This window comes from Rhamphochromis sp. 'chilingali' (assembly GCF_963969265.1).
Source record: "Rhamphochromis sp. 'chilingali' genome assembly, chromosome: 14".
NCBI classification, from domain to species: Eukaryota; Metazoa; Chordata; class Actinopteri; order Cichliformes; family Cichlidae; genus Rhamphochromis; species Rhamphochromis sp. 'chilingali'.
Window position 1 is genome coordinate 16,527,364 of NC_137941.1, and position 25,379 is coordinate 16,552,742.

The following is a 25,379-nucleotide window of genomic DNA, read 5'->3' on the forward strand; positions in this document are numbered from 1 at the left end:
CTAGGCTTAAATTTGAAGCATTTGGCACTATGGTTGAAATAAAACAAATATGGAGAAGAATTGGGGCCATTTTTGTCTGAAAATGGTTAGGGATCAAGTATTCGCCTTAAGCACGGATACACATTTTTGACCTTTCGGCTTGCCGTCTGTTGCCGTGGTGATTATGACGCTGGGATGGCTTTTTGAGATTAGCCTCTTTAGCTGGAATATCGACTGCAGAAGTACATCAAGCTTTACCGCAACGAGCTGTGGGGGTGATAACCTGCAGCCATGGCGTCTGTTTTAGATGCTCTGTGGGAAGACCGAGATGTTAGGTTTGACATCACTGTACAGTAAGTTAATTTGTCACCGCCCGTAGAGGCTAACTGGTTAATGGAGCTTAGCTAAGCTAATTGCCTAGCGTCATTATTTACACCGACACTGTGATGCGAGGTTTTCCTGATAAATATATTAAGTTTAAAGTGTTTTCGTTTTTGCGGTGGCTTTATATCGCACGCACTGAGTGCCAATATTGTAATCCATGCTGTTCATAGGCAGATGAAAACACGTCCTGGAGAGGTGCTCATAGACTGCCTGGACTCAATTGAAGATACGAAAGGAAACAACGGAGACCGAGGTGCTTTTGCTACCTTAGAGACTGCAAATATCTAGACCAGATTTTTTATAGTTTAATTTTTTTCTTTCTTTTCATTTTGAGTTTTTGACCTCAATTCCATTTCAGTGAGTTGTCCAGTGAGGGTTTACTCGTTACATTTGAGTTTTTTATTGCTTAACATTTTTAGTTTTCAGTCTAACGATGATAACCTTGATGCTGAGAGCTACTAACAAAAATAATAACGGATCATGGTGTTCACTTTTTTCCAGGACGGCTCTTGGTGACAAATTTGAGAATCATTTGGCACTCGTTGGCTCTGCCAAGAGTCAATTTGTGTAAGTACACCTGGATGCCTCCATTATTTGACTTTGTGTTGTATGCATCTTTTTTTTTAATCTATTTGAATTGTTTAGTTAAAAGTTTAGAAAGGATGAAGGGAGGGTCGCTATGAAGAGGATATAGAGTAGAAACACAGTTGGTCCAGATGACATACAGTGGGATGCAAAAGTTTGGGCAACCTTGTTAATAGTCATTATTTTCCTGCATAAATCGTTGGTTGTTACAATAAAAAATGTCAGTTAAATATGTCATATAGGAGACACACACAGTGATATTTGAGAAGTGAAATTAAGTTTATTGGATTTACAGGAAGTGTGCAATAATTATTTAAACAAAATCAGGCAGGGGCATAAATTTGGGCACTGTTGGTAAATGGCCTGTATTTGTATAGCGCTTTTCTAGTCCCTAAGGACCCCAAAGGGCTTTACACAATCAGTCATCCACACACACTAGTGATGGCAAGCTACATTGTAGCCACAGCCACCCTGGGGCACACTGACAGAGGCGAGGCTGCCGGACACTGGCACCACCGGGCCTTCTGACCACCACCAGTAGGCAACGGGTGAAGTGTCTTGCCCAAGGACACAACGACCAAGACTGTCCAAGCCGGGGCTTGAACCAGCAACCTTCCGATTACAAGGTGAACTCCCAACTCTTGAGCCACGATCGCCCCGCCCTGTTGTCATTTTATTGATTCCAAAACCTTTATAACTAATTATTGGAACTAAAATCGGCTTGGTAAGCTCAGTGACCCCTGACCTACATACACAGGTGAATCCAATAATGAGAAAGAGTATTTAAGGGGGTCAATTGTAAGTTTCCCTGCTCTTTTAATTTTCTCTGAAGAGTAGCAACATGGGGGTTTCAAAACAACTCTCAAATGACCTGAAGACAAAGATTGTTCACCATCATGGTTTAGGGGAAGGATACAGAAAGCTGTCTCAGAGATGTAAGCTGTCTGTTTCCACAGTTAGGAACATATTGAGAAAATGGAAGACCACAGGCTCAGTTCAAGTTAAGGCTCGAAGTGGCAGACCAAGAAAAATCTCGGAAAGACAGAAGCGACGAATGGTGAGAACAGTCAGAGTCAACCCACAGACCAGCACCAAAGACCTACACCTACAACATCCTCTTGCAGCAGATGGAGTCACTGTGCATCGTTCAACCATTCGGCGCATTTTACACAGAGAGTGATGCAGAGGAAGCCTTTTCTCCGCCCACAGCACAAACTGAGCCGCTTGAGGTATGCTAAAGCACATTTGGACAAGCCAGCTTTATTCTGGAATAAGGTGCTGTGGACTGATGAAGCGAAAATTGAGTTATTTGGGCATAACAAGGGGCTGGGAATCTTGTTAAAGTTGGATTCCTCTCAGTATCAGCAGATTCTGGAGACCAATGTCCAGGAATCAGTGACAAAGCTGAAGCTGCGCCGGATCTTTCAGCAAGACAACGACCCGAAACACTGCTCAAAATCCTACGGGAAGCGTTTAGAGCAGGGGTGCCCAATCCCGGTCCTCGAGAGCTACCGTCCTGCAGCTTTTAGATGCATCCCTACTCCAACACAGCTGAATCAAATGGTTTGATTACCTCTTCAGCATGCCATCGTGTTTGGCAAAGGCCTGATAACAAGCCATTCATTTGATTCAGCTGTGTTGGAGTAGGGATGCATCTAAAAGCTGCAGGATAGTAGCTCTCGAGGACTGGGATTGGGCAGCCCTGGTTTAGAGGCTGTAATTTCTGCAAAAGGCGGATCTACTAAATATTGATTTCATTTCTTTTTTTGTGGCGCCCAAATTTATGCACCTGCCTGATTTTGTTTAAACGATTATTGCACACTTTCTGTAAATCCAATAAACTTAGTTTCACTTCTCAAATATCACTGTGTGTGTCTCCTATATGATATATTTAACTGGCATTTTTTATCGTAACAACCAACGATTTATACAGGAAAATAATGACTATTAACAAGGTTGCCCAAACTTTTGCATCTCACTGTACCTGTGGAGGTATGGAGATGTCTCGTAGAGAGGGGAGTGAACTTTTTCACCAGATTTAAAACAATCATGGCAGATGGAGAAGAAGTGTACTGATAGAGATTTTTAAGAAAAAGGGTGACGTGCAGAGCTGTTATAACTACAGAAAGATAAAGTTTAGGATCCATACTATGAAGCTATGGGAAAGAGCTGTTGAAGCGGTTACAATCAGTGACCTGCAGTATGGCTTCATGCTCAGAAAGAACAATAGTGATGTGATGTTAGCTTTGAGAGTGTTGATGGAGAAGGTCAATATAAGTTGTTCTTTGTTGTTTTGGATCAAGAGAAAATATATGATAGGTTGGCCAGAGAAGAACTGTGCTACTGCTTATAGGAAGTCAGGATTGACAAAGTACGAGGACAGTGAGACAGTGGTGAGTTGTACGTTACGAGTCAGAGATTGTATATGTGTGGGAATGAAAAAGGTGACAGGTTTAACAGTGAAGCAGCAGTAGTGAACGTGGATAAGTTTAACTACCTGGGGTCAACCATCCATAGTGATGTACGTTCCACAGGAGAGGAGAAGAAGAGAGTGCAGAAGAGTGAAAGGGAAGGTTTGCAAGATGTCAGTGAGACCTGATATGATTTATGGTTTAGAGACACAGGCAGTGACAAACAGACAGGGGGCTGAAGTTTTTCTTTTTTGTTTCAGCTGTAGGTTACAACACCATCATTAACATCACAACAAGGACAGCCAACTCAGTAAGTAAACTCGTTTTACCTGTGCATTTTGTTTCTGTTTTTAAACTATTTGTTCAGAATGTTTTTACACTTCCTCACATCAAAAATATTTAATTTCATTAACACTTCTTAACTGATGCACCTTAAGTGTGCCAACAGGTTTTTTTTTTTTATCCATTATTCACATAAAGTGGACAAATGTCAAACCTGTAGGACAAATTACGGCAGCATTGTTTTTTTGTTGTTGTTGTTTTTTGGGGTTTTTTTTGACGTGCTAAGAATTAAAGTGTATAAAAGTGTTGGTAATTTAGGAAGTAATTACTCTCTTCCAGAAATTAAGAGGTCAAACTGAAGCTCTCTACATCTTGACCAAGTCCAACAACACGAGATTTGAGTTTATTTTTACAAATGTGGTTCCAGGAAGTCCGAGGCTTTTCACCTCTGTCATCGCTGTCCACAGGTAAAACAGCACTGAGGGAGTTTTTAAATTATCTATCAAACATACATCTTTCTCATTGTTTTAAAATGTGACTTGTGTTGTTACAGAGCCTATGAGACTTCCAAAATGTACCGGGACCTGAAACTGCGAGCTGCACTGATTCAAAATAAGCAGCTTAGACTCCTGCCCCGCGAGCAAGTGTATGATAAAATTAATGGAGTCTGGAATTTATCCAGCGATCAGGTACTAGTGTGACTTTTAAAATATTTGTTTAGTGTTTCTCAGATAATATGCATGCACAGACTAAAATTGAACAAGTTACCACACTGTTTTAAAGAAGTATTTACAGGCGATTGAGATGTTTTTGTGAAGAGCTGTTTGATTGATTTTATTTAATTCCAATACATATCCCAAACCAATAAATATCACAGACAAACACATGTAAGCATATTAAGACGCGCATGATAGTGTGCGTGCAGTAAGTACCAGAAACGCAAAGATCAACTTATTTCCATTGTTTGTTTGTTTTAAGCGGTTCACATTTAAATTATGACAGTTAAAAAAATGTGAAAACATATTATAGAAAATAATCTCTAAATATGTGAAAGTGAGTTTCCTTTGATGACGCTGTTTTAGGGTAACCTTGGAACCTTTTTCATTACCAATGTTCGGATTGTGTGGCACGCAAACATGAATGAGAGCTTCAACGTCAGCATTCCTTACCTCCAGATTGTAAGTACAGTCAAGGTCCTTCTAGAAGCAATTGTTACCACTTGGCAAACATCTTGGCAAAAACTACAGTGTAGGCAATTGTTTCTGCAGTTAATTTAAAGTATCTTTCTAAATAAATAGGAGAAGAACTGTTTGATTATCATGTCAGTGATCACTGAGATACAATAAATACAGAATCGCAACTGAAATCTGATTAAATCTGCTTTAAAAGTTTGACGCTCTGATTGTTAGATTTCTGTTACACACATTACACAACATTATAGTTTAATTCCTAGTTCAACCCAGTTTGCCTACATCTTATCAGAGCATATCATGTGAATGGACACAGTCAGCCAGGAACAAATAATAAGTACACTTATCTGTATCTTTACCTTCGTTAGGCGTGGATATGATTGCCACCACATGATTAAAATTGTCCTGAACACGATTGGCTCACATATTTCCCAAATAGAACTATATGATTTTTATTCAGGGAAATGTTTCTCTCATAAAATGTTTCTAGTAAAGCTCGAACAATCAGTCATTGTCTGTAAATGCATTTTATGTGTTTACGATTATAAAACACACTCAGTAGCCACTTTGTTAGGTACATCTCATCAAGTGTAGTCCATAAGAGCACATTTGGGTTGTGGTGGAACTGGAGATTCTCATCACGGACATGCCGCTGACAAATTTGCTGCAACTGTGTGATGATGTTGTGTCAATATAAACCAAAATCTGTGAGCAATGTTTCCAGCATCTTATTGAATCTATGCTACAAAGAATTAAAGCAGTTTCCACCGGTACTTGCAAGATATACCTAATAAAGTGGTCTGCCACATAAATCAGAAGTCTTATTATTTGGTTCTCTTATGAAGTAATGTGTCCTGTTCAATGCAGATCAGGATGGTGTATAACATATTTTATTTCCTCTCAAGTGGTCTATCAGAATAAGAGACTCAAAGTTTGGCCTGGCGCTTGTGATAGAGAGCTCACGCCAGGTAACTTCTATGCAATGTCATTTACAGTCTTCTGATATAATTCTATTATTGGGACTTTCTTCTTTAGTTTTTGGTCTTCTAATATACCAAAATATCCACTTTGTGATTTTTAGAGTGGTGGGTATGTGCTTGGGTTTAAGATTGACCCAGTGGAAAAACTCCAAGATGCACTCAAAGAAATCAACTCCTTGCATAAAGTGTACTCTGCTAACCCCATCTTTGGAGTGGATTATGAAATGGAAGAAAAGGTAGGCATACATACACAATATAAGAATCACAAACTCAAAAATAGCCTGCAAGTCTATTTTTGAGTTCACAGCTGTTAAGGAGATATTTTAATGTAGCTGGCTTTCCCGGCTCTTCAGCTGATCGTGTTGTCATAGCACTGTTTGTCCTAACAACGATTTCAGCCGCAGCCTTTGGAAGAGCTCACAGTGGAACAGCCTCCCGATGACGTGGAAATCGAGCCCGATGAGCAGACTGATGCATTTACTGTGAGTGTGCCTGCTGGCAACCCTTACACTCATCACTCGTCTGGGAATCAAAGGTTTAGCTTTCACACTCTCAGAATAGCTATTAGCTAATATCCTCCAGCATAATGAACAAACATAAATTTATGTTGCCTGGCGCTCGTGTCTGGGAGTCATCAACTATTTACTACAAGCAGAATGCTTTATTTTAATTTACATTAGCTTTTTTAACTACATGTGTTCATGTGTTTGGTTGCAGGCCTACTTTGCAGATGGCAATAAGGTAAAATTTCAATATATATATAATAATACAATCATCACAGCTTGCTATAAAACTTAAAAAGTGCTATAAACCTGATTTCTGTTTTGTTTTCCCAAAGCAACAAGACCGTGAGCCAGTTTTCTCTGAGGAGCTCGGTCTCGCCATTGAAAAGCTAAAGGACGGCTTCACTCTTCAAGGGCTGTGGGAAGTAATGAGCTGAGATAACATCAAACACATGTACATATTTTATGTAGTTGTTCTGCTTGTATAGACAATATTGCTTATAGCTCTGGTTAAAAGATGTACAGTTTTGCTGAGTGCAGTTTCCTAAAAAAGAAAAGTAAATTGTGACGTTTACTATATAAAACATTTTCTTGTAGTGAACTTGAATGTAATATAAATAAAGATATTCAAACAGATGGTGGAAAGTAAATTTTTTGATGTCTTTATATCTTTGTAGCTACTGTGTGTGTAAGGGACACAATGGTCTGAGAACAGGCCTTGAGCTCTTGTGGCTGCAGCTGTTCGCTGACCCCCGGCTGCTTGTTTGGTAACTCCTGTGGAAATGCCTCACACACCGACACAGGCTTGCACACTGTAGCGTAGAAGTCATTACTATCACTGAATTCTGACTCACTCCACATGTAGACGTCCCTGCTCACAGCTGTGGTATAGATGCCAGCTGTTTGTGTAAACCTGCAGAGCACTGGATTGCACTGTGGTGCCACTTTGTTTAAAAGGTGTTTTGTGTGGATGATTTTTTTTTTTTTTTTTAAATTTAGTCAAAAGTGAATAAAATAAGGAGATGATGTGTTTTTCTGTTTGGTACAACAATGTTGTTACTAATCTTTCGGGGTGACGAGGCACATCAGTTGCTTTTACTCCATGACAGCTGTGTGAGCGCACTGCTTTGGCCAACCTGAATTCTTCATGGATGGGGTGTTTGGCTATATTTAGAGGGGCACAGTTATATTGAACTGGCTTCAGACCTGCCTGTCTATAGTTCTGTCTTCACCAGCAAGGACGGTCAGTTTTCCCTTACTTCAATCTACTTCCTGTCCCACAAGAATGGATCCCCAAGGTTTGAGGGAAGATCTTCGTCTGTTTCAGAGCACTTTGCTCCAGGATGGGCTCAAGGAGCTTCTCAATGAGAATAAATTGATTGACTGTATCCTAAAGGTCGGAGACAGAAGCATCCCCTGCCATCGGCTCATTATGGCAGCATGCAGTCCTTATTTCCGGGAGCTCTACTTTTCAGAGGACGGTAAGGAATCAAGCCAAAAAGAGGTTGTTCTTGAGAACCTTGACCCCAATATTATGGAGGTGATTGTGAATTACATGTACTCAGCAGAGATTGACATCAACGATGACAACGTGCAGGATATTCTGACTGCTGCCAATCGCTTCCAGATTCCCTCAGTGTTCACAGTTTGTGTGAATTATCTCCAGAAAAGGCTGAACAAGAAAAGCTGCCTTGCCATCTACAGACTGGGACTGATGCTGAATTGTGCCAGATTGGCAATGGCGGCTCGAGATTACGTCGCAGATCACTTTGAAACCATAGCCAAGGATGATGATTTCTTGGGGCTTGCTCCACCTGAACTCTTTGCCATTATCGGAGCAGATGCGCTCAATGTGGAAAAGGAAGAAGCGGTGTTCGAGTGTCTCATGAGGTGGATCAGAAAGGACAAGGACAAGCGTGTGAAGTCTTTGGTGGAGGCCTTTGACTTCATCCGTTTCCGACTGCTGCCGGAGAAGTACTTCAAGGAGAAAGTGGAGAAAGATGACCTCGTCAAGGCTGATCCTGAGGTCCAGAAAAAAATCAAAATCATCAAGGAAGCCTTTGCGGGGAAGCTACCTGAGAAGAAAAAGGGGCAAGATGCAGAGGAAGGAGAGGAGGGGAAGCTGCCTGGTTACCTGAATGATAACCGCAGATATGGCATGTATGGCAGAGATGTGGTTCTGATGATTAACGACACAGCTGCGGTGGCCTACGATGTCCAGGAAAATGAATGTTTTCTGGCAGCAATGGCTGAGCAAATCCCCAAAAACCACGTCAGTCTGACAACAAAGAAGAACAACCTGTATGTGCTGGGAGGACTGTTTGTGGATGAGGACGAGAAAGAGAATACCCTGCAGTGTTACTTCTACCAGGTAGAAAGTGCTCCTTTAATTCATATTAAAGCAACAATTTGAATCTTTTTCTTAATCTGAAATCATTGTTTGCAGTTGGACAGTCTTGCTGCTGAATGGATCGCTCTGCCACCCATGCCCTCCCCCAGGTGTCTCTTTGCTATGGGTGAATTTGAGAATCTCATCTTTGCTGTAGCAGGAAAAGATTTACAGACCAACGAGTCTCACGACACCGTCATGTGCTATGACACCGAGTAAGTTCAACACATTTTACAAAAGCCTTGCTTCACGGTTCTGCATTGAACATTTCCTATTCCCTTATTATCTGCTTCAACAGAAAAATGAAATGGACAGAAACAAAAAAGTTGCCCTTAAAAATCCACGGCCACTGTGTGGTCTCTGAGAACGGGCTGGTATACTGCATTGGAGGAAAAACCGATGAGAAGTAAGGCTGCAAATACCCCAAATATTTACACGTTAAGTCAAACCACGATTTTCACATGTTATTAACTCTTCCCTGGAATCGTTTCTGTCTGTTAATAAAGTAAAGCAATCAATAAGATGTTTGCATACAACCACAAGAAGTCAGAGTGGAAAGAGGTCGCTGCCATGAAGACACCCAGATCCATGTTTGGCGCTGTTATCCACAAAGGAAGGATCATTGTTGCTGGAGGTGTCAATGAAGAAGGCCTGACAGCTGTGTGTGAAGCCTACGACTTTGGGACCAACAAGTAGGTGCTGCTAATATAAACCATACAAGTTCCCTTTTTTAAACCAGATTTAGATTTTCTGATTTGTAGAAGATATAGATACTGTTAAAAACATAAAAATAGATTCACTAAAAACTGTTTTCACACTACCATTAAAAGGTTTTACACAACCCCCCATTTTTTTCTGTTTTTAAATCAAACATGAGCAGCCAATGTCCAGGAGACAATATTAAACAGTACAAAGGTGAGCGGTAATCCAACTGGAGTAATCTAACTGGAGTAAATAATGATTATTGACAAACTAAAGATTCAGGGCAAAGTCAAAAACTGAAAAGCCCTTCATTTTCATGGAGAAATGGGGCCTGTCATTAAATTAAATTCAGTTGTATTTATATAGTGCTAATTCACAACAACCGTCCCTTCGAGGTGTCTCTCGTAGATTAAGAAAATGATGAAGTTACAATAAAGTAATTTAAGCCTTGTTCACACAACAGAGGCAATGCTGGAGAAACCTGTGTTACTACACCCTCTGATGCCCTGTAAAGGCATTACCTCTGCAGGAAGTAGAACTTTATTTTGATATTAGAATGATTAGAAACATTAGACTGCAAGATAATAACCCCTAAACATTAAAAGAACTGCATGGTTGACTAAAAATGATGGACAACCAGCACTATCTCTGAAAATAACCCCCCTTGGAAGTGTTCTTTTATGAACTGGACAGAAAGATGAAAGGATTTGGTTTCCCTGGGACAAACTGCAGTAGGGTCTTTAATGCTCTTGGCAGATTGTTGTGGAGCTTACCCCAGCTGTCACTCGTTGAGAGGTGGGTGCACCCTGGATAAGTCACCTATTTATCACAGGGCTAATACAGAGAGACAAACTTTTCAGAATACATCTACAACCAATTTAGAATCACCAACTAACCTAACATGCATGTTTCTGGGCTGTGTGAGGAAGCAAGGACTTTGCAGACATGACACGAGTGGTATCTGAAAAAAGCGTTTTGATGAGAGAAAAGGCATTCTGTAAGGCCTACAAAGCTCATTTTTAAATAGATCTTTCAGGAAATTAAAAGCACACAGGAATTGCTTCATGTTACATTTATGTGCATCTTCTTGCAGGTGGACACCATTTACAGATTTTCCACAGGAGAGGAGCTCAATCAACCTGGTGAGCTGTGGCGGACTGCTGTATGCTGTAGGAGGCTTTGCTATGGTGGAGAATGAGAACAAAGAGTGTACACCCTCTGAAGTCATTGACATCTGGCAGTATGTTTTTTATTTTACTTTTGCATTATGTATTACAGTTTTCTACATGATATTTATTTTATTTCGGGGGGATAAAATATTTTAATTCATTTATACTTATTTTGACTCTTTTTTTTTTTTTTTAAATAGATATGAAGATGACAAGAAACAGTGGACTGGCATGATCAAAGAGATGCGTTATGCAGCCGGAGCCTCGTGTGTCTCTATGCGCCTGAATGCAGCCAGAATGCCCAAACTGTAACAACACATCATGCATGTTCACTGTTACTGATGCAGGATAGAGAATACTCTGTACATGTTTTTATTCAGCAGGTTATTTTTCTCATTTTCACACATGCCTGCCCTTCTTTAATAAAATGTACCATCATGTTATAAAGTTTTAATGACCGAGTGCTACTTTAGGCTGCCAGCATGTGATTAGAGTCCACACAGAAAAATGGTTTCATTACTCTACGCGTACCTGATTTCAGTTCTCATACATAGTGTCCATGTTGAAAGAAATCTCCGTCCCGGGTTTCTCCGTGGATCGGGTTTCCTCCAAGGCGTGAGCACCGATAAGCAGAGTTTTGTCCTTTCCTTATAAGATTCCTAATTATTCAAAGTAACGCTCAGGTATGCCGTTCAGCTGGGTTAGTTACGACGTCGGGAGCAGTTAGGAGAACAAAATGATACAGAGACTGTTCAGGTTGCTCTCCCACAATCAACTCAAAGGTTTATTCAGTATACAACAGTTTATATAGAGGAAAAAAAGGTTCGTGTGTCAGCAGGTTCTCAGTTCAAACCGGTACAGACCAAATAAGGAAACGTCTTCCTGCCTTCTGAGCAAAGAAGTATCCTTTGTGTAGTTTATCAGTTCAGCTACAATTTATGATCATCCCAGCAAAATACACTCCTAGACATAGAATACAGAGTTCTTTCATTAGTGAATTCTGAAACAAACCACCTGGCCTTTAACAAGCTCTTTTCTAAAGGATAAGGAAGGGAGGATGGGAGTAAGGAAGTGGTCTCGTCTCTGTGGTATTTTCGACCTTGGGGTACCAGCCTGTGAGTCTTACACATTAATTCTTGGGTCACAGAGAAAGAGAAAAACAACTAGTAAATGGGCCTTATTGAGTAACAGTTTTCCTGTATAATATCACTATAAAACAATATCCTGTAAATGCTACCATGGTATCAAAATATCACAACACATGTGTACCTCCAAACCTTCTCTAGCAGAGCTTCTACTTTTAGAAGTCTTGCACAAAATCCTTTCTCTAGATTTCTATTTTGGGTAAAAGGAAGAAGCAGCAAGGGGCAAAATCTGGTTCTGTGACACTGGAACACATTATTTGTGCATTAGTCTTTGATGTGACTCTTCCACTGAAAGCTGCTGTTTGTTGCCTCATCATCCTCAACATTTGCAGAGAGCCCATGAAAGCACATAGAGGAATAAAAAAAGGATAGCCGTGCTGAAAGTGATCTTGAAGAGTAGATCAGTGTTTAAACTTTTTTAAGTGAATCTCATTTTAATTGTGGATGATTAAATTATGTACTAGTGCATTTTACTGTGCTCATGGACCACAATCTGAGAACCCTCGCTCTATAGCACATCTGAGAATTCCCCAACACATGGTTTTCTTTTATAGTATTGAAATCAGTCACAAATATACCATGGCTCTTTGGTATTTTAGACACGGTGTTTTAAGAGGTCAACATCATGTATGCAGAAAAATAAAAGCAACTTTAAAAAAAAAAAATCTAAATACTGTTGGATGTGTGATCCCCTGATAGCAAAAACTCAGGATTCCACTCTTGTGTGGCCCTGTGCAATCTGACACGTGTCAGCATAAACATATAATGATGCATTAAAACACTAGTTCTAAGTAACAGATATGCAATGATGTTTAAAAGCTGGACAGTCATTTTTTGCAAAAGTTCACTGATCTAAATATTGAAAATATAAAGCACAAATACAATTTTTCAGATTTTATTTAGAAAAAATCTTATTAATTACAAAAGCACATAATACACAATCTCATTTAAGGTGAATGAGGTAGACTCATGTCAACTTTAGACTATAATTAAATATGTGGGGATTTTCTGTGCTGCGTGTTCAGTCACAGAAACTCCGACTTCGGTGCTGAAAGCAACATTTCAATCATGATTTTATAAATAAGGGCTTTCGGGAGGAACGCTATCTGAATATCTTCTTTTTTAGATATTCCTTCCAGGCATCCTGTGTTGAAAGCTCCATAGAGTTCCATTCAAAGTGAGGGATCTGCGAAACCGAAACATCACCAATTACTGCACAGCAGGTGTATTGTAATATTGCTAGTATTTAAACTGGATGCAGTTAGAGAACGACATTTAACATCAACCAGAGTAAAACTGTCTCACCTGAACAACACGGTATCCCAGAATTTCAAGGTGTCTCTTTCTCATCAGGGCTTCACCTTTCATGTGATGAGTGTTTTTGCAGAAGTACTTTGAATCAAGAAAGTCCACAGCGACACTGAGAAAAAGGCAAAGTGAGGATGTCAACATACTAAGTATCCTTGATCTGTGTAAATACAAGTACATATAAGGATCTCCATACCGCTGAGCTCCAGTTGGAAGCTCATCCCTGATGTTTTCCAGTGAGCTTGTGTCCCAGTGAACTTTTCCTCTGTCTGAGATCTGCAGTGTGCTTGGCTCGATGTAGGACAGCGGCTTCAAGTGCTTGTCCAGTTTGCATTCAAAGTCTGGAAAAAGACAAAGTGACGTGTCGCGTTTTTAAAAATGAGACTGCGTGACAACATCATGTGCAGAGCTCCTCGAGAAAGAAGGAAATCTGGATCAGGATTTGTTTATGGTATTTTCCTGAGAAAGTAGTTATCAACTTGCGAAGTTAACCCTCCCCCATCTCCCCCAATCACAATTACTGGCGAGTGTACTGGCAACAGAACAACTGATTATTAACCCTTAAGTTATCTGGATATGACAAAATCCTCCTTTGTAGTAACAGACCCTGTGGTGCTGATTGAAGACTGCTTCCTACCATGTGTCATATGCATGTCGTTTCAGGACCAGAAATTTAATATAACTATATGAAAGGCTTTTAATTAGGAGTTAAACTGATAATATTTGAACTGAATCAGTCCATTCAATACATTTAAAGACTTTTACAAAAGAAAAACAGTGTAAGAAAATACGGTCACCTCATATTACTCACCTATGGTGTAAAAATATGGCGTAACAACTGCCATTTGAACACAATTAAGGCCTCCAAGAACTTCACCCAGCATTTTGTGGATCTGCTGCTGCACAGGACTCACAGAGCCATTCCCTAAAAACAAACAACTCCCATGTAACTGATATAGCATTAAGTTGCAGCAGTTTTAAACCAAGCCTACATAAAAAGAGAAAATTTGATTTCAGGGCATCCTCTTACCTTTCCTATGCAACTGCTGGCAGTAGCGCTCATGAAACCAAGGCACCTGGTACTCCGGACACTCGAGACACACGGCACGGTTGAGCTCCATGAGCCGCAGTCGTGTCCGCATGTTGAGCGCATCGGGCAGGGCTGGAGGAAGCAATATAAACACTTATATTAGTCCCATCAGATTTCACTATGGAAGCTGTGGCACAGATGCTCAAATTTAAGGAAACTGGCAGCTTACTTTCCAGTTGTGAATCCAGCTTTCCCAGAAAGTCTATGCTGAAAATTGCTCTGATCAGTTCCTCGGGAAAATGGTCAGCTACAGCCAAGGAGTATGCCAGGAGGACCAGCAGATGTGGGTCAAAGGAGCCTACAAGTACATACAGTGAGTGTAAGCCTAAAAATAAGAAAGAAAAATTATCTGCAATCACACATAATAACTTACTGAGATGAGGAGTGAAGCGTTTAATACAAGCATCATACAGCTCGTCTACTTGTGGAGGGTCATAGTTAAGGACAGAAAAGGGGAGGAGTGTGGCGTATGTTGCTGAGTAGTGAATCTTAAAAAAAGAGACATGAAGAATAGAGGATGTCAGTATGCAGTATTTAACATAGTGATCCAATGAATGTCTCTTGAAGCACCTTATGGATGTGTTCAACAGTCACACTGGCGATTCGGTCCATCAGAGGAGGGCTGAGATGATTTATCCTGGTTAGGAAGAAGGCCAGTTCGGAGACGTTGGTCCAGTTTATTTGGTCGATCATCCTCTGCAGCGTGATCATGGTTTCGTCCAGCAGCATTTCCTCAAACCACTCCCCCGAGACGTACTTGAGCTCGTCCAGCAGTAAGTCCAGCCGGTCGGCTGTTTGCAGCCTCTCGTGCCCGCAGCGGTTCAACGTCTGCAGCAGACGCACGTACTTGCTGTGAGTGTTGTGGCGGTAGGACTGATCGTTGCGCACCCACTTGGCCACGGCAAAAGAAATGGTGTTAAGCTCGCTGAGATTACACTGCTCCACTACCGCGTCTACCCGAGAGACCACGGCCTCCTCGAGTCGCGGACAGGGCAGCATGGAGAGCACACGGGTCAGCATGGTCACTTCGTAGGGGAAGACGCTGTGCTCCAAAAACCTGAGAGACAGAAGGGCGTCAGTCTGCATTTTATCCAAATAAACTGTGAAGCAGCAGTTGCGCCTTTGGCAGACACTTACTTGATCAAAATGTTTCTCAGTGTGGCGAAGAGCTCGGGGTTTTGATACTGCAACAGAAAAAGGGCTTGTGTGATTCTGGCCACCTCCACTGACTTGTAGAGGTGAAGGTTTCTCTGGATTACCGATGCAATTCTGAAAAATGATTAGTTATAGTTACTGATTATCTCTACTGTCAGGCTACAAAGGCTCTGATCCAGGAACTGATTATAAGGCACACCACACACAAGGTGAAGACAACACCAGGCATACTGTAACAGGTGGTAACACATAAACAACTCACTTGTTCATTAAGCTAAGGTTCCTGCTCTGAATCTCTTCTAGTGCTTCAGCTACAGCCAGTGCCTGCTGTGCATTGAGCTCATCCGCCAACAAGAGGGCAGTGTTCTCCAACCTGTAAAGAATCAAAGTGGATATCAGGTCAGTGGGAACTGCTTTAAAGAGATTTCCCCTCATATCACGCTACTGATAATGAAACAAACCTTTCTCTGATCTCTGGAGTAGCCATAGGGGCCAGAGCAACAAACAGTTTGGTGAAGGAGAAAGGATCGATGCTCGAGTCGATCAGCTCGGTCAGCTTTTGTTTAGCAGCTAGCCTGAAGTCACAGTTGTTGAACTGCAGTGACTGATACAGCCCTAGGATGATGCTGAGATTCTCTGCATCCAGTCTGGGGATGTTACGCAGGAAGATCTCATTGCACCTCTCCAGCAGCGGTCTGTGAATGTACTTGATGTTGCGCAGAAACTGCACCATTCGTCGCGGGATGTTGTAATTCGAGGGATCCGTGGTGTGCAGCAGGTGATCGGCTCTGCTGATGAGAGCGTCCCGCAGCTGGGGAGACACCAGGGATGACACGCTGATCATCAGAGCAGTCAGGATCCTGAAACATAATAAAGCGGGGGGGAGTGACGACACAACAAGAGGTGGTTATATTCAAAACACTGATAAATCATGGGTCGCCCAACAAACCTGGCATCATCAATAGTTGGCAGCCTCTCATTCACAATGCTGGTTATGCGGCCCATTAGAGGACTGTGCTGAAGGTGCTGATCATTTAAGCAGACAGCAAATTTGGACAGAGAAGCCATTGGAAACCTGCAAAAAAGTAAATCATGACTGTGTTTTAACCATTACACAATTTTCTTTTTTTTTTAAATTAGCCAACATTTTCTTACCGGTCTATTCTTAGCCATGCTTCTGAAACCAGTTGCTGAATAAGAGAGTCATGTGGCTCCATATTCAGCCTATTAGAAGGAAAGCATGCATGTTAACCTTTGCAGTCATATAAACTGAATACACTGGATAATGTGTGACCATGTACCTAAGAAAAGCGTAGAGGATATCGATCAACATGAAGTCATCCATGAGATCTATTTTGTTTTCTGCCAAAACCCGAAGAGTCAGGAACTGTTGGTGACTCTTGATGAGGTCCACAGTCCGGAGCATCTCCGGTCTCTCCTTCTGAAATTGCCACAGCAACCGCACAGCATAGTTCACGTGGTCCACTGTGAGCTTAGCCTTGTTCTTGCCCACTACATCAAACACATGGTTTTCAGCAGAGCACACCTGCAGCTGCTCCAGCACCTGGTCTCTGGTCACCGCCCCTCCATGAAGGAGCCTACGGAGGCAGGAGTTCACAGATCGGAGGCGAAACATCATCGCAGGCTTGGGCTCAGCTCTTCATTGTACCTGTGTCCACTGCTCTGACCTCCTCAAAGTGAGCTGAGATCAAACCCCACACAGTTACAGTCTGGAGGGATGAAAACAACCTGCATGACATGGTCTGCGAAAACACAAAAACATTTCAAACTATGCTCAGAAACAAACACTGACTCGGGATGAGGGGCTGACCTCTTTAACCAAGAAGCTGGTGAAGAAACTGTCCGCTCGGAGGCTTTCTACTGGTAACCACTGGACTGAAGTGGAGGCTGCTGCCTCACGTGTTTAAAGAAGCAATCACCTAAACCCCCCAACAACCTCGGACTTGCCCTTACAGCTGCATTCTTGCCTAGATTTCTGTGTATAATCGAGATTCGTGCATCACATATCTTAATACAAAAAGGTAATAAAAACGTCTCAAAGTCAAATTTACCCTACATGTGTGCGCTGAAGTTTTACTTCCGTAGCAGTGACATAAGGCAATGAGTGTTTATTAAACCCTGGATTAGGGCTTTCAGGCAGTGGCTCGTTCAGGTTTATATATTTAAATGATTTCTTGCAAATCAATCAATCAATCAATAGAAAAAGGTAAAATATGATAAAACATATTTTGTTTTATTTTATGAAAGTTTGTTTCTGGTGATGGAAAAAAAACTTTACCCAGGCAAAGCTTTGTCGAAGTTTTGACTTAATGTGTCAAAATCCTTGTTACTTTTGAGTGAATTAAAATGTTGAAATGCTTAAATGCTCAAAATTTATAGTTATCCAATCGAAATTTGAAGATGCTAAACCGTAATTGTGTCTTATGAATAAAATAAACAGTAGGAGAAAGAGCTTCTAAATTGTTAATTATTTGTTAGTCATTCAAAATGTTACTTGTTTACAGTAACCAAAACATTGAACCGACCGTATAACAAAGTAGCTCAAATAAAGTAGAATTGCTCAGTAACATAAAATACAATATAACAAGACAAAATTGCGCAATAAACTATGGATATGAAGTGGTCGCAATTTTTAGCAACATGAAACGGCAAATGTAACTGGTTTTATGTCATTGCAGGAAAGTGACTCGGCAGCCCAATCGAGCATTTGCGCCTGCCAGGCCAGTTTCAGGGTAAAAATGGCCCCACGCCCTGACCGGTGCACGGCTCTGGAAACACATTGACGTCCTCGCCGCGCCATCTTTAGAAAACACTGAGCCCAGCACTGAATGAAACTTCATTTTGCTTGTTTGGGAGAGCTGCTCGCCTTACGGTGCGGTATATTCGGTTTTCCAGGTGATGTACTGTTGCGTCAGTCTTACTTTTATGCGCCGTTTAAACTTGCTGAAAATGTACCGCTCACTTCTTGCAGTAAATTCTATGTACATGTCTGCGGCTAACGATAGGTGACTTGCTAATGCTAATGCTAACGCTAGGCCTGCCGTTAAAAAGATACGGTGGGGGGGGCGTGTGAAACTGTAACGTGAAGGTCCACGTTAGTGAGTGTGTGTAAGCGTCGGTATTTGTTATTTTTAAGCATGAAAACGTGTGTCTGCTGTCCGCTCAACCAGTCGACCGATACTTAATCGCGCGGTTAGCTAGCCGAGGCTAATTTGCAGATAATGCAGCTGCTATAAGTCGCATGGGAACTGTATCGGTACTTTGTTTGTATTGATATCATGCAGGCGAACAGAACTTAAGTGAACTTTTATGTTACATTTAAAGAAGCCACCCGTGTGTTTAATTTCTGCTCCTGAATGAAGTTACTGGTAAGGTCTTAATGGTCAGAGTGGGGGTTGTTCGATGTTCTGTCATCCTTGTGTTCATACCTTGTTTCTCATTTTCAGGTGATCATGGGGATCAAGGTACAGCGCCCTCGCTGCTTCCTTGACATTGGAATCAGCAATGTACTTGGTAAGAAGGAAAAAATTCTGGCTGCTTTTTGGTACTTTAAGCCTTGTGTGGTTTACCAAGAAAACACACGTGGTTTATTTTCTTTCGGTCTTCTTTAAGTTTGTGGGGGGTTTGCCTGTACTGAATAGAACAGGGCAAACAGGAGGGTGGGAAGAGAGTGAGGGGACAGACAGCAAGCTGTTAAACCCAAGTCCCCTGCAGTGAGGACTATAGATGGGTTGCATGATCAACCAAGTGAGCAAAACATCACAGTTAATTCATAGTCTGAAGATGAGGTTAATGCTGACCAAAACAAGCTAGTCAGCAGCTGGCAAAGGGAAAAATATGGATGTCAAAAAATGTGACAAGTGAAGGCAATAATCTTTAGCTTTGTTCAACAGTACTCTGTAATCTGCCCTTAAAGACATGAATGGGGTAGTAAAATGTTTCAGTATATGAACACTACACACTGTTTATTAAATTTGCTGAAAATAGCCTCAGTGTAGTCTGGAACTACATCAATGCCAGTTTATATTATATTGTCAGATGAAAGCTCCATCAGGGTTCAACTTGCACACATCTACACAGTCCTTTTATTAACATTATTTCCATTTTTTGTTCAGATCCTGAACTCTAGACCAGGAAAAACTTCTTTTAGAAGCGCTAGTGGATTTTATTTTATTTTTTTGTGCATTTTCTGCAAGAAAGTGAGCAGTCTTGTGTCATCACAAATCTTACCATCCTTACTATTAATCAAGGCATTTGATGTGTACTAGTAAATTTAAAAATTAATTACTTTTTGTGCACCTATAACACCTGTTCTTTTGTAAAAAAAAAAAAAAAAAAAAAAAAAGGTGTTTGTATAGATTAAATTATAATGATGAAACTCAGACTAACAGTGCAGTGAATGGATACATAACCTCGTCTGTTTTGTTTTTCTCTTCTTCTTGTTTGGTTAAAGAGATTATTGTGTTGTGTGATGATTAACTCGGTGATTCACGCTTCTTGTAACCACTGATCAGTGTGCTCCATTGTACTTTACACAGAAGTAAATTTCTCTGATCTCACTGTCTCCTCACAGTTGGCAGAATCGTGGTGGAGCTGTTTGCAGACATCTGTCCCAAAACTTGTGAAAACTTCAGATGTCTCTGCACAGGTGAAGGAATTTACTCAATAAAACTATTCCACAAATGATGACAATTAACAGCACAGGTTATTAATCAGATATGTGGTTTGGTCCAGGTGAGAAAGGCATTGGGAAGGGAACTCAGAAACCGCTCCACTACAAAGGATGCCTTTTTCATCGAATTGTAAAAGACTTCATGATTCAAGGAGGAGACTTCAGCGAAGGTGAGTTTACAGGACTTGTAAATTTTATATTCGACATGGAAGGATGGTGTTACTTATGAGTCAACAGATTTTTTCATGGTTCATGTTTTTTTTTTTTTGTTTTTTTTTTTTTTTTTTGTTTTTTTAATCATAGGTAATGGAAGAGGAGGCGAATCCATTTACGGAGGCTTTTTTGAAGGTAAAGAGGCCACTGTGAATGCCATCAGTTATTATCCAAACTGACATTGGCTTCAAGATGTCAGTACAATCTTCTCCTTTTCCCCCCCAGACGAAAGCTTTGCAGTCAAACACAACAAGGAGTACCTGCTGTCAATGGCCAATCGGGGTAAAGATACAAATGGATCCCAGTTTTTCATGTAAGCAACATCTGTTCCTACCTGTAATTGACATCGTGCATTATTAGTTGCATTTCTGAACTTTGAAAGTGATTAGATGCTTCTTTTTTTTTTTTCCCCTTGAATGTCCTGCTTTCACATCTCAGAACAACAAAACCTTCTCCACATCTCGACGGGTAAGTGCCTCCCAACTACATTTTGAATTATTAATTAATCCCATTATGCACAATGCACGCAGCATGTAATGAGGCATTGCTACCACTTTATTTTCTCAGTGTGCATGTGGTTTTTGGTCACGTGATCTCTGGCCAAGAAGTCATTCAAACCATGGAGAGCCAGAAGACGGACCCCAACAGCCGACCGTACGCTGAGGTGAAAGTTTTGAACTGTGGAGAGCTCATCCCCAAATCTAAAGGTGTGTTTAAATAAAGTATATTCAAAGTTTTTTGTTTGTTTGGTTTTTTTTTAAATGAGTTTCAGTCATCATAATAATGCTGTTTATGTTGTTGCAGCAAAAAAAGATGCAAAAAAGAAGAAGAGGGCCTCATCAAGCTCCAGCAGTAGCTCCAGTGACTCGGAGAGCTCCTCAGAGTCGTCCTCCGAGAGCGAAGAGTCAGAAAAAGAATCCAAGAAGCGGAAAAAGAAGGCAAAGAAGCAAAAAGAGAAACAGAAGGAGGACAAGAAGAAGTACTTCATTTATTTTCACCTATTCACTGTCTGCTGTGTAAATGGCACCAAGTGTCTTGCTACTGACCCACAAAATCTTTACAGATCAGAAGCTGAAAGTGCTGAAGAGAAGGAACAAGATGAGTTGGTTACATCTACAGTGCGTCCTGAAGAAATCCCACCCATCCCTGAAAATCGATTCCTTATGAGGATAAGTCCCCAGATAGCCCAGAAGCCAAAAGAGGAGGTTAACAAGGATCAGCGAAATAAAGACGAAAGACCAAGAGAAAGGTGTGTTTGAGAGTCAGCCAATATCACAAATATCAAAAAGTAATACAGTTTGTTCATTTTCACGCCTTCTCTCACCTACAGTACTGGTGCAGCTTACAACTCTCAATCAACATATCACAGAAGACTCGTGATGACTCGATCTGGCAGGAAGATAAAAGGCAGGGGTCCAAGGGTAGGTGGACCAAACGTTTTGCACACTTTACGTCATACAGCACGATTTATTTATAACAAGCTTTGTTTTGTTTTTACTTATGCACAGGCATGTTGAAGATGCTGATTTATGTTTCTCCCATCTAGAGATACCGGACCCCATCACGCTCTCGTTCAAGGTCTAGAGATCGTTTTCGGCGCAGTGAAACTCCCCCACACTGGCGACAGGAGATGCAGCGTCAGAGGATGAGGGCAGTCACAGTAGAGCGATGGATTAAGGGTGACAGGTAAGATGATATCACCTAAAGTCAAAGATGTTGTAGAAGTTCCCTGTAGGCAGGACTTGTTTTTTGTTTTTTACTTAATCCACTTTAAAGCACTTGAGAAGAAATTTTTGTTGGGCTCCATATTTCAGATTTAAAAATCATACATTGCAGTGTGCATGTATGATTTTTGTTATTTTTTTTACGGTCTTTGCATTGCTTTATATTAAAAAATATAAAGCAATTGAAAGGGCAGTAAAAAGGTTGTGAACACTGCAAATGGATCCTGACAATCAGCAGCTTTAGCTCCATTTCCTCCTAAGCTGGTAAATATTGACACCTCTGCTGTGCACCTAGCAGAGATGAAGTGTTTGTCATAAAACGGAGAACCTGCTGAGCCTCGAGCCTTGTACCTGAGATGACCACAGACAAGCTGTTGGTAAACTGCAGTGACCACTGAAAAAGCATGAATATTTAAACTGTTGGAATATTATTCCCAACATGTATGATTTCATTTCTATAACACTTTTTAAAACTTTTAAGGGCCTAAACCATTTCTTTTGAGTTACAGTACCTTTGAAACTCTTAATACATAAAGATGTGACAGACTTTTTTTTTTTTTTTTAGTTAATAAATGAGCCATGTGAGTGGCTTTTTTCCCCCTCAGAAATGACAACTCAATTTGACCACTCTCAAAACCCTTAATCAGAATTACTTTGCAGGGCAGGGAGAGTCCTGCTAAATCATTTTTGTTTCAGATATGCACATGTTGTCTTGAGGTGGCTTCCATCACTCTGACTCGTCCTATGAGTTTTGTCTGTTAGAAAAATTAAATATTTTCAATCCCAAATGCATACTCAATATGATTATTATTGACATACACAACATAGAGTTACATGTGGTATATGGTGCATACTTAATAAAATTCCCATATCATATGATATCCCAGTTTCAGACTGAAGAAGTCACTTAGCTGAGTGAGATGTTTCTCCCACTAAAAATGATGCATCCAGATGAAATTACCTGGATTACTGAGCAGGCATCAACATTATATCACATGGTGCATGTACACTCACTGGCCACTTCTTTAAGTACACCTTGCTAGTACTGTTGTACCCCTTTTTACTTTCAGAACTGTATTAGTTCTTCTGCAAGGTGCAGGTCACATTCCTCAGACATTTTGGTTCATATTGACATGACGGCATCACACAGTAGCTGATTTTCCAGCCTTACGCCCATGATGAACTTTCATCACGTCCCAAAAGTGAGATCTGGTGACTATTTGAGTACAGTGAACTCATGATTTGCTGATTGAGCTTTGTGACATGGCATGTTATTGTGTTGGAACAACCATCAGAACATGGGGTACACTGTGCTCATAAAACGACAGGCATGGTTAACAATAATAAGGTGAGCTAAATACACTCAATTGCTGTTATGTGATTGACAGATTATATATTAGCAGCTAAACAGGTGTACTTAATAAAGTGGCAGGTGAGTGGATGTGCACTTGATTATATAACAAAACAACAGAAAAGTTACTTTTTTAAAATATTTTTTTTGTCTGCCAAATTGATGTTTTGTCTAACTCCTAAAGTTTATTATTGTTATTATTCTTTTTCTACTATTTCTTTTACAGAGGTGACATGAATGAGGGTCAGGATGAGGCTGCTAAAGCACAGAAAAGAGAAAGACGGACTTCAAGTTCAAAAGCTGAACATACAACTGAGGGTAAAAAAGACAAGAAAACTCGATCTCATAGATCTAAAAGTAAGGAGGAGGATACTGTAGCGAAGGATGAGAAGCATGATAAACAGAAGGCAAAGAAAAAGGATAAATCCCATAGTCGCAGTAAAAGCCGAGAAAAGAAAAGGTCAAAAAGCAGAGAGAAGAGTCACAAGCACAGAAGTGACGAGAGGAGAGGTCGCTCAAGGAGCAAAGATAGAAATGTTCATAAGAAAGAAAAGGAGGCAGAATCTGATCACAGTAAAGATAGAAATAAGGGTCATGAGTCTGACAAAAAGCATAAAGAAGACACAAAAGGTAGAAATGGTGAGAGAACCAGGACAAAGTCCAGAAGTAAAGAGAGAGCTGCCAAAAAGGATGAGCACAGATCAAGCAGCAGAAACAAAGACAGAGGTAGGACTTCAGCATCAAAAGAGAGAGAAGAAAAAAGAGAGAGGGGCAGAGAGAGGGGCAGAGAGCGCAGCAGAGAGCGCAGCAGGAGTCGGGAAAGAAGACACAACAGTGATAGGGAGAGTAAGAGACAAGGAACATCCCGGGATAAAGAACATCGAACAAGAAGCCCAGACAGAAGTAAGGCTAGGGACTCGCACAGAGGCAGGCGCTCGAGAAGCAGGAGTGGCAGGCGAGACCGAAGCAGGGATCGATCCTCTCATAGAAAAGTCAGAGACAGAGAGGCTGCCGGCCAGAGGAGGAGACGCAGTAGCAGCAGCTCTGAGAGTGACAGAGAAGAGAAAAAGAAGAGTCATAGGAGCCCAGATTCTAAAAGAAGAGACAAGTCCAAAGACCGAAGGAGCCCGGCCAGCCAAAGACCAGACAGTACGAAAGGCAAAGATAGAAATGATAGCAAGAGGAATCGGTCGGGGTCTAGCTCCAGCTCTGACAGCAACTAAACGCGCAATGTTCTTATTTTCTACAGCGTATATGTAGTACGCAGCGTCAGCTTTCCATCTACAGTGGGGCACAATCACAGTCCTCATACAGTACAAAATAAACAGTTCTGCCAAAGATAACATGACTGTAAAAGGTTCCTCAAAGCTAATTACTTGACTGTTAAATAACTGTGGTATTCAGATAACAGACTGTAGAAAAGACCTTAAATAAAAAGGCTCATACCTGAAGGTGCAAACTGTAGCATCCTCAACCTTTGGCTGAAGTTTGGACTTTATGGGGATTGTGGGTTTGTCCACCACTGAGTGTGTAACACAGTTAACTGGTAGCTGACATTTTGGAGCCATTCTAGAAACAAAGGATTTGTAACTACAAAGTGTGTGTACTGCACAGGCAGGGCTGTAAACGTACCAGGTATTCTTCTAAATTTTACATTATTTAATCGCGTGAAGTCAGATTGGAGGCAAGTTTTCTTTTTGTTGTTGTTTTTTTTCTGAATTTTACATCATGTGGTAAATTCTGTAATTCTGTCTTGACTTACAATTTTCTCTGATTTTAGTTTGTTTTAAAAAAAAATTTAAAGAGGGGGAGAAAAAGATTTTGAAGGTATCCTCGAGTTATTTTAATGTCAATCAGCCTGGAAGAAAACACTCGTGTCTTGCATGCTCATCTTTGTCATTGTGTGTCAGATTATGTACACCCATGATGTTTCTTTTGTTTTTGTTTTTTAACCATTTACTGTAATTCTGTTGAAAGAGAAAATGTTAATGCCAAGCTGTTAAGTATAAGATAAAAGCAGTTTGTTTCTGTTCTGTTTGGTTCAAACTGATTTTAAGAACTGCTGGAGTGTTTGAAGAATTAAAAGGCTCTGTTTGATTTTAATTCATTGTTTTTTGTTTTTATTC

At 40.7% G+C, this 25,379-nt stretch overlaps 4 protein-coding genes across 10 annotated transcripts; 3 read left to right on the forward strand and 1 right to left on the reverse strand.

Annotated features, from left to right (window-relative positions):
• The first annotated feature begins 138 nt into the window (after positions 1–138).
• On the forward strand, positions 139–6,950 carry bbs5 (Bardet-Biedl syndrome 5). Its single transcript, XM_080902248.1, has 12 exons — positions 139–332; positions 534–616; positions 865–930; positions 3,620–3,669; positions 3,981–4,108; positions 4,195–4,330; positions 4,724–4,819; positions 5,737–5,799; positions 5,913–6,047; positions 6,210–6,293; positions 6,529–6,552; positions 6,650–6,950. Exons 1-12 carry the CDS (start codon positions 271–273, stop codon positions 6,749–6,751), a joined length of 1,029 nt encoding a protein of 342 aa, XP_080758374.1. The 5' UTR covers positions 139–270; the 3' UTR covers positions 6,752–6,950.
• A 489-nt stretch (positions 6,951–7,439) lies between these two features.
• On the forward strand, positions 7,440–11,006 carry klhl41a (kelch-like family member 41a). 2 transcript variants are annotated; one of them, XM_080903360.1, is made up of 7 exons: positions 7,440–7,795; positions 7,883–8,685; positions 8,761–8,918; positions 9,002–9,109; positions 9,210–9,395; positions 10,499–10,645; positions 10,775–11,006. In XM_080903360.1, the coding sequence occupies exons 1-7, from the start codon at positions 7,600–7,602 to the stop codon at positions 10,884–10,886; spliced, it is 1,710 nt and encodes a 569-aa protein (XP_080759486.1). In that variant the 5' UTR covers positions 7,440–7,599; the 3' UTR covers positions 10,887–11,006. The 2 variants fall into 2 exon arrangements, with proteins under 2 accessions (XP_080759486.1, XP_080759485.1); XM_080903359.1 differs by having other exon boundaries at positions 7,442–8,685.
• Positions 11,007–11,314: 308 nt separating this feature from the next.
• Positions 11,315–17,379, reverse strand: fastkd1 (FAST kinase domains 1). Of its 4 annotated transcripts, XM_080902491.1 has the most exons (16): positions 17,104–17,379; positions 16,819–17,002; positions 16,574–16,713; positions 16,428–16,496; positions 16,222–16,347; positions 15,734–16,132; positions 15,535–15,645; positions 15,255–15,386; positions 14,688–15,174; positions 14,491–14,605; positions 14,287–14,415; positions 14,058–14,189; positions 13,839–13,952; positions 13,224–13,368; positions 13,025–13,139; positions 11,315–12,905 (listed from the first exon to the last, which is right to left on the reverse strand). In XM_080902491.1, the coding sequence occupies exons 2-16, from the start codon at positions 16,909–16,911 to the stop codon at positions 12,822–12,824; spliced, it is 2,391 nt and encodes a 796-aa protein (XP_080758617.1). In that variant the 5' UTR covers positions 16,912–17,002; positions 17,104–17,379; the 3' UTR covers positions 11,315–12,821. The 4 variants fall into 4 exon arrangements, with proteins under 4 accessions (XP_080758617.1, XP_080758614.1, XP_080758616.1 ...); XM_080902488.1 differs by having other exon boundaries at positions 16,574–17,002; XM_080902490.1 differs by having other exon boundaries at positions 16,574–17,035.
• Positions 17,380–18,042: 663 nt separating this feature from the next.
• ppig (peptidylprolyl isomerase G (cyclophilin G)) lies at positions 18,043–25,345 on the forward strand. 3 transcript variants are annotated; one of them, XM_080902578.1, is made up of 13 exons: positions 18,044–18,188; positions 18,740–18,806; positions 19,867–19,941; positions 20,028–20,135; positions 20,269–20,313; positions 20,404–20,491; positions 20,617–20,646; positions 20,746–20,885; positions 20,983–21,157; positions 21,242–21,427; positions 21,509–21,599; positions 21,725–21,864; positions 23,480–25,345. In XM_080902578.1, the coding sequence occupies exons 2-13, from the start codon at positions 18,746–18,748 to the stop codon at positions 24,474–24,476; spliced, it is 2,136 nt and encodes a 711-aa protein (XP_080758704.1). In that variant the 5' UTR covers positions 18,044–18,188; positions 18,740–18,745; the 3' UTR covers positions 24,477–25,345. The 3 variants fall into 3 exon arrangements, with proteins under 3 accessions (XP_080758702.1, XP_080758704.1, XP_080758703.1); XM_080902576.1 differs by having other exon boundaries at positions 18,043–18,188; positions 20,983–21,427; XM_080902577.1 differs by having other exon boundaries at positions 18,054–18,165; positions 20,983–21,427.
• The last annotated feature ends 34 nt before the right edge of the window (positions 25,346–25,379 follow it).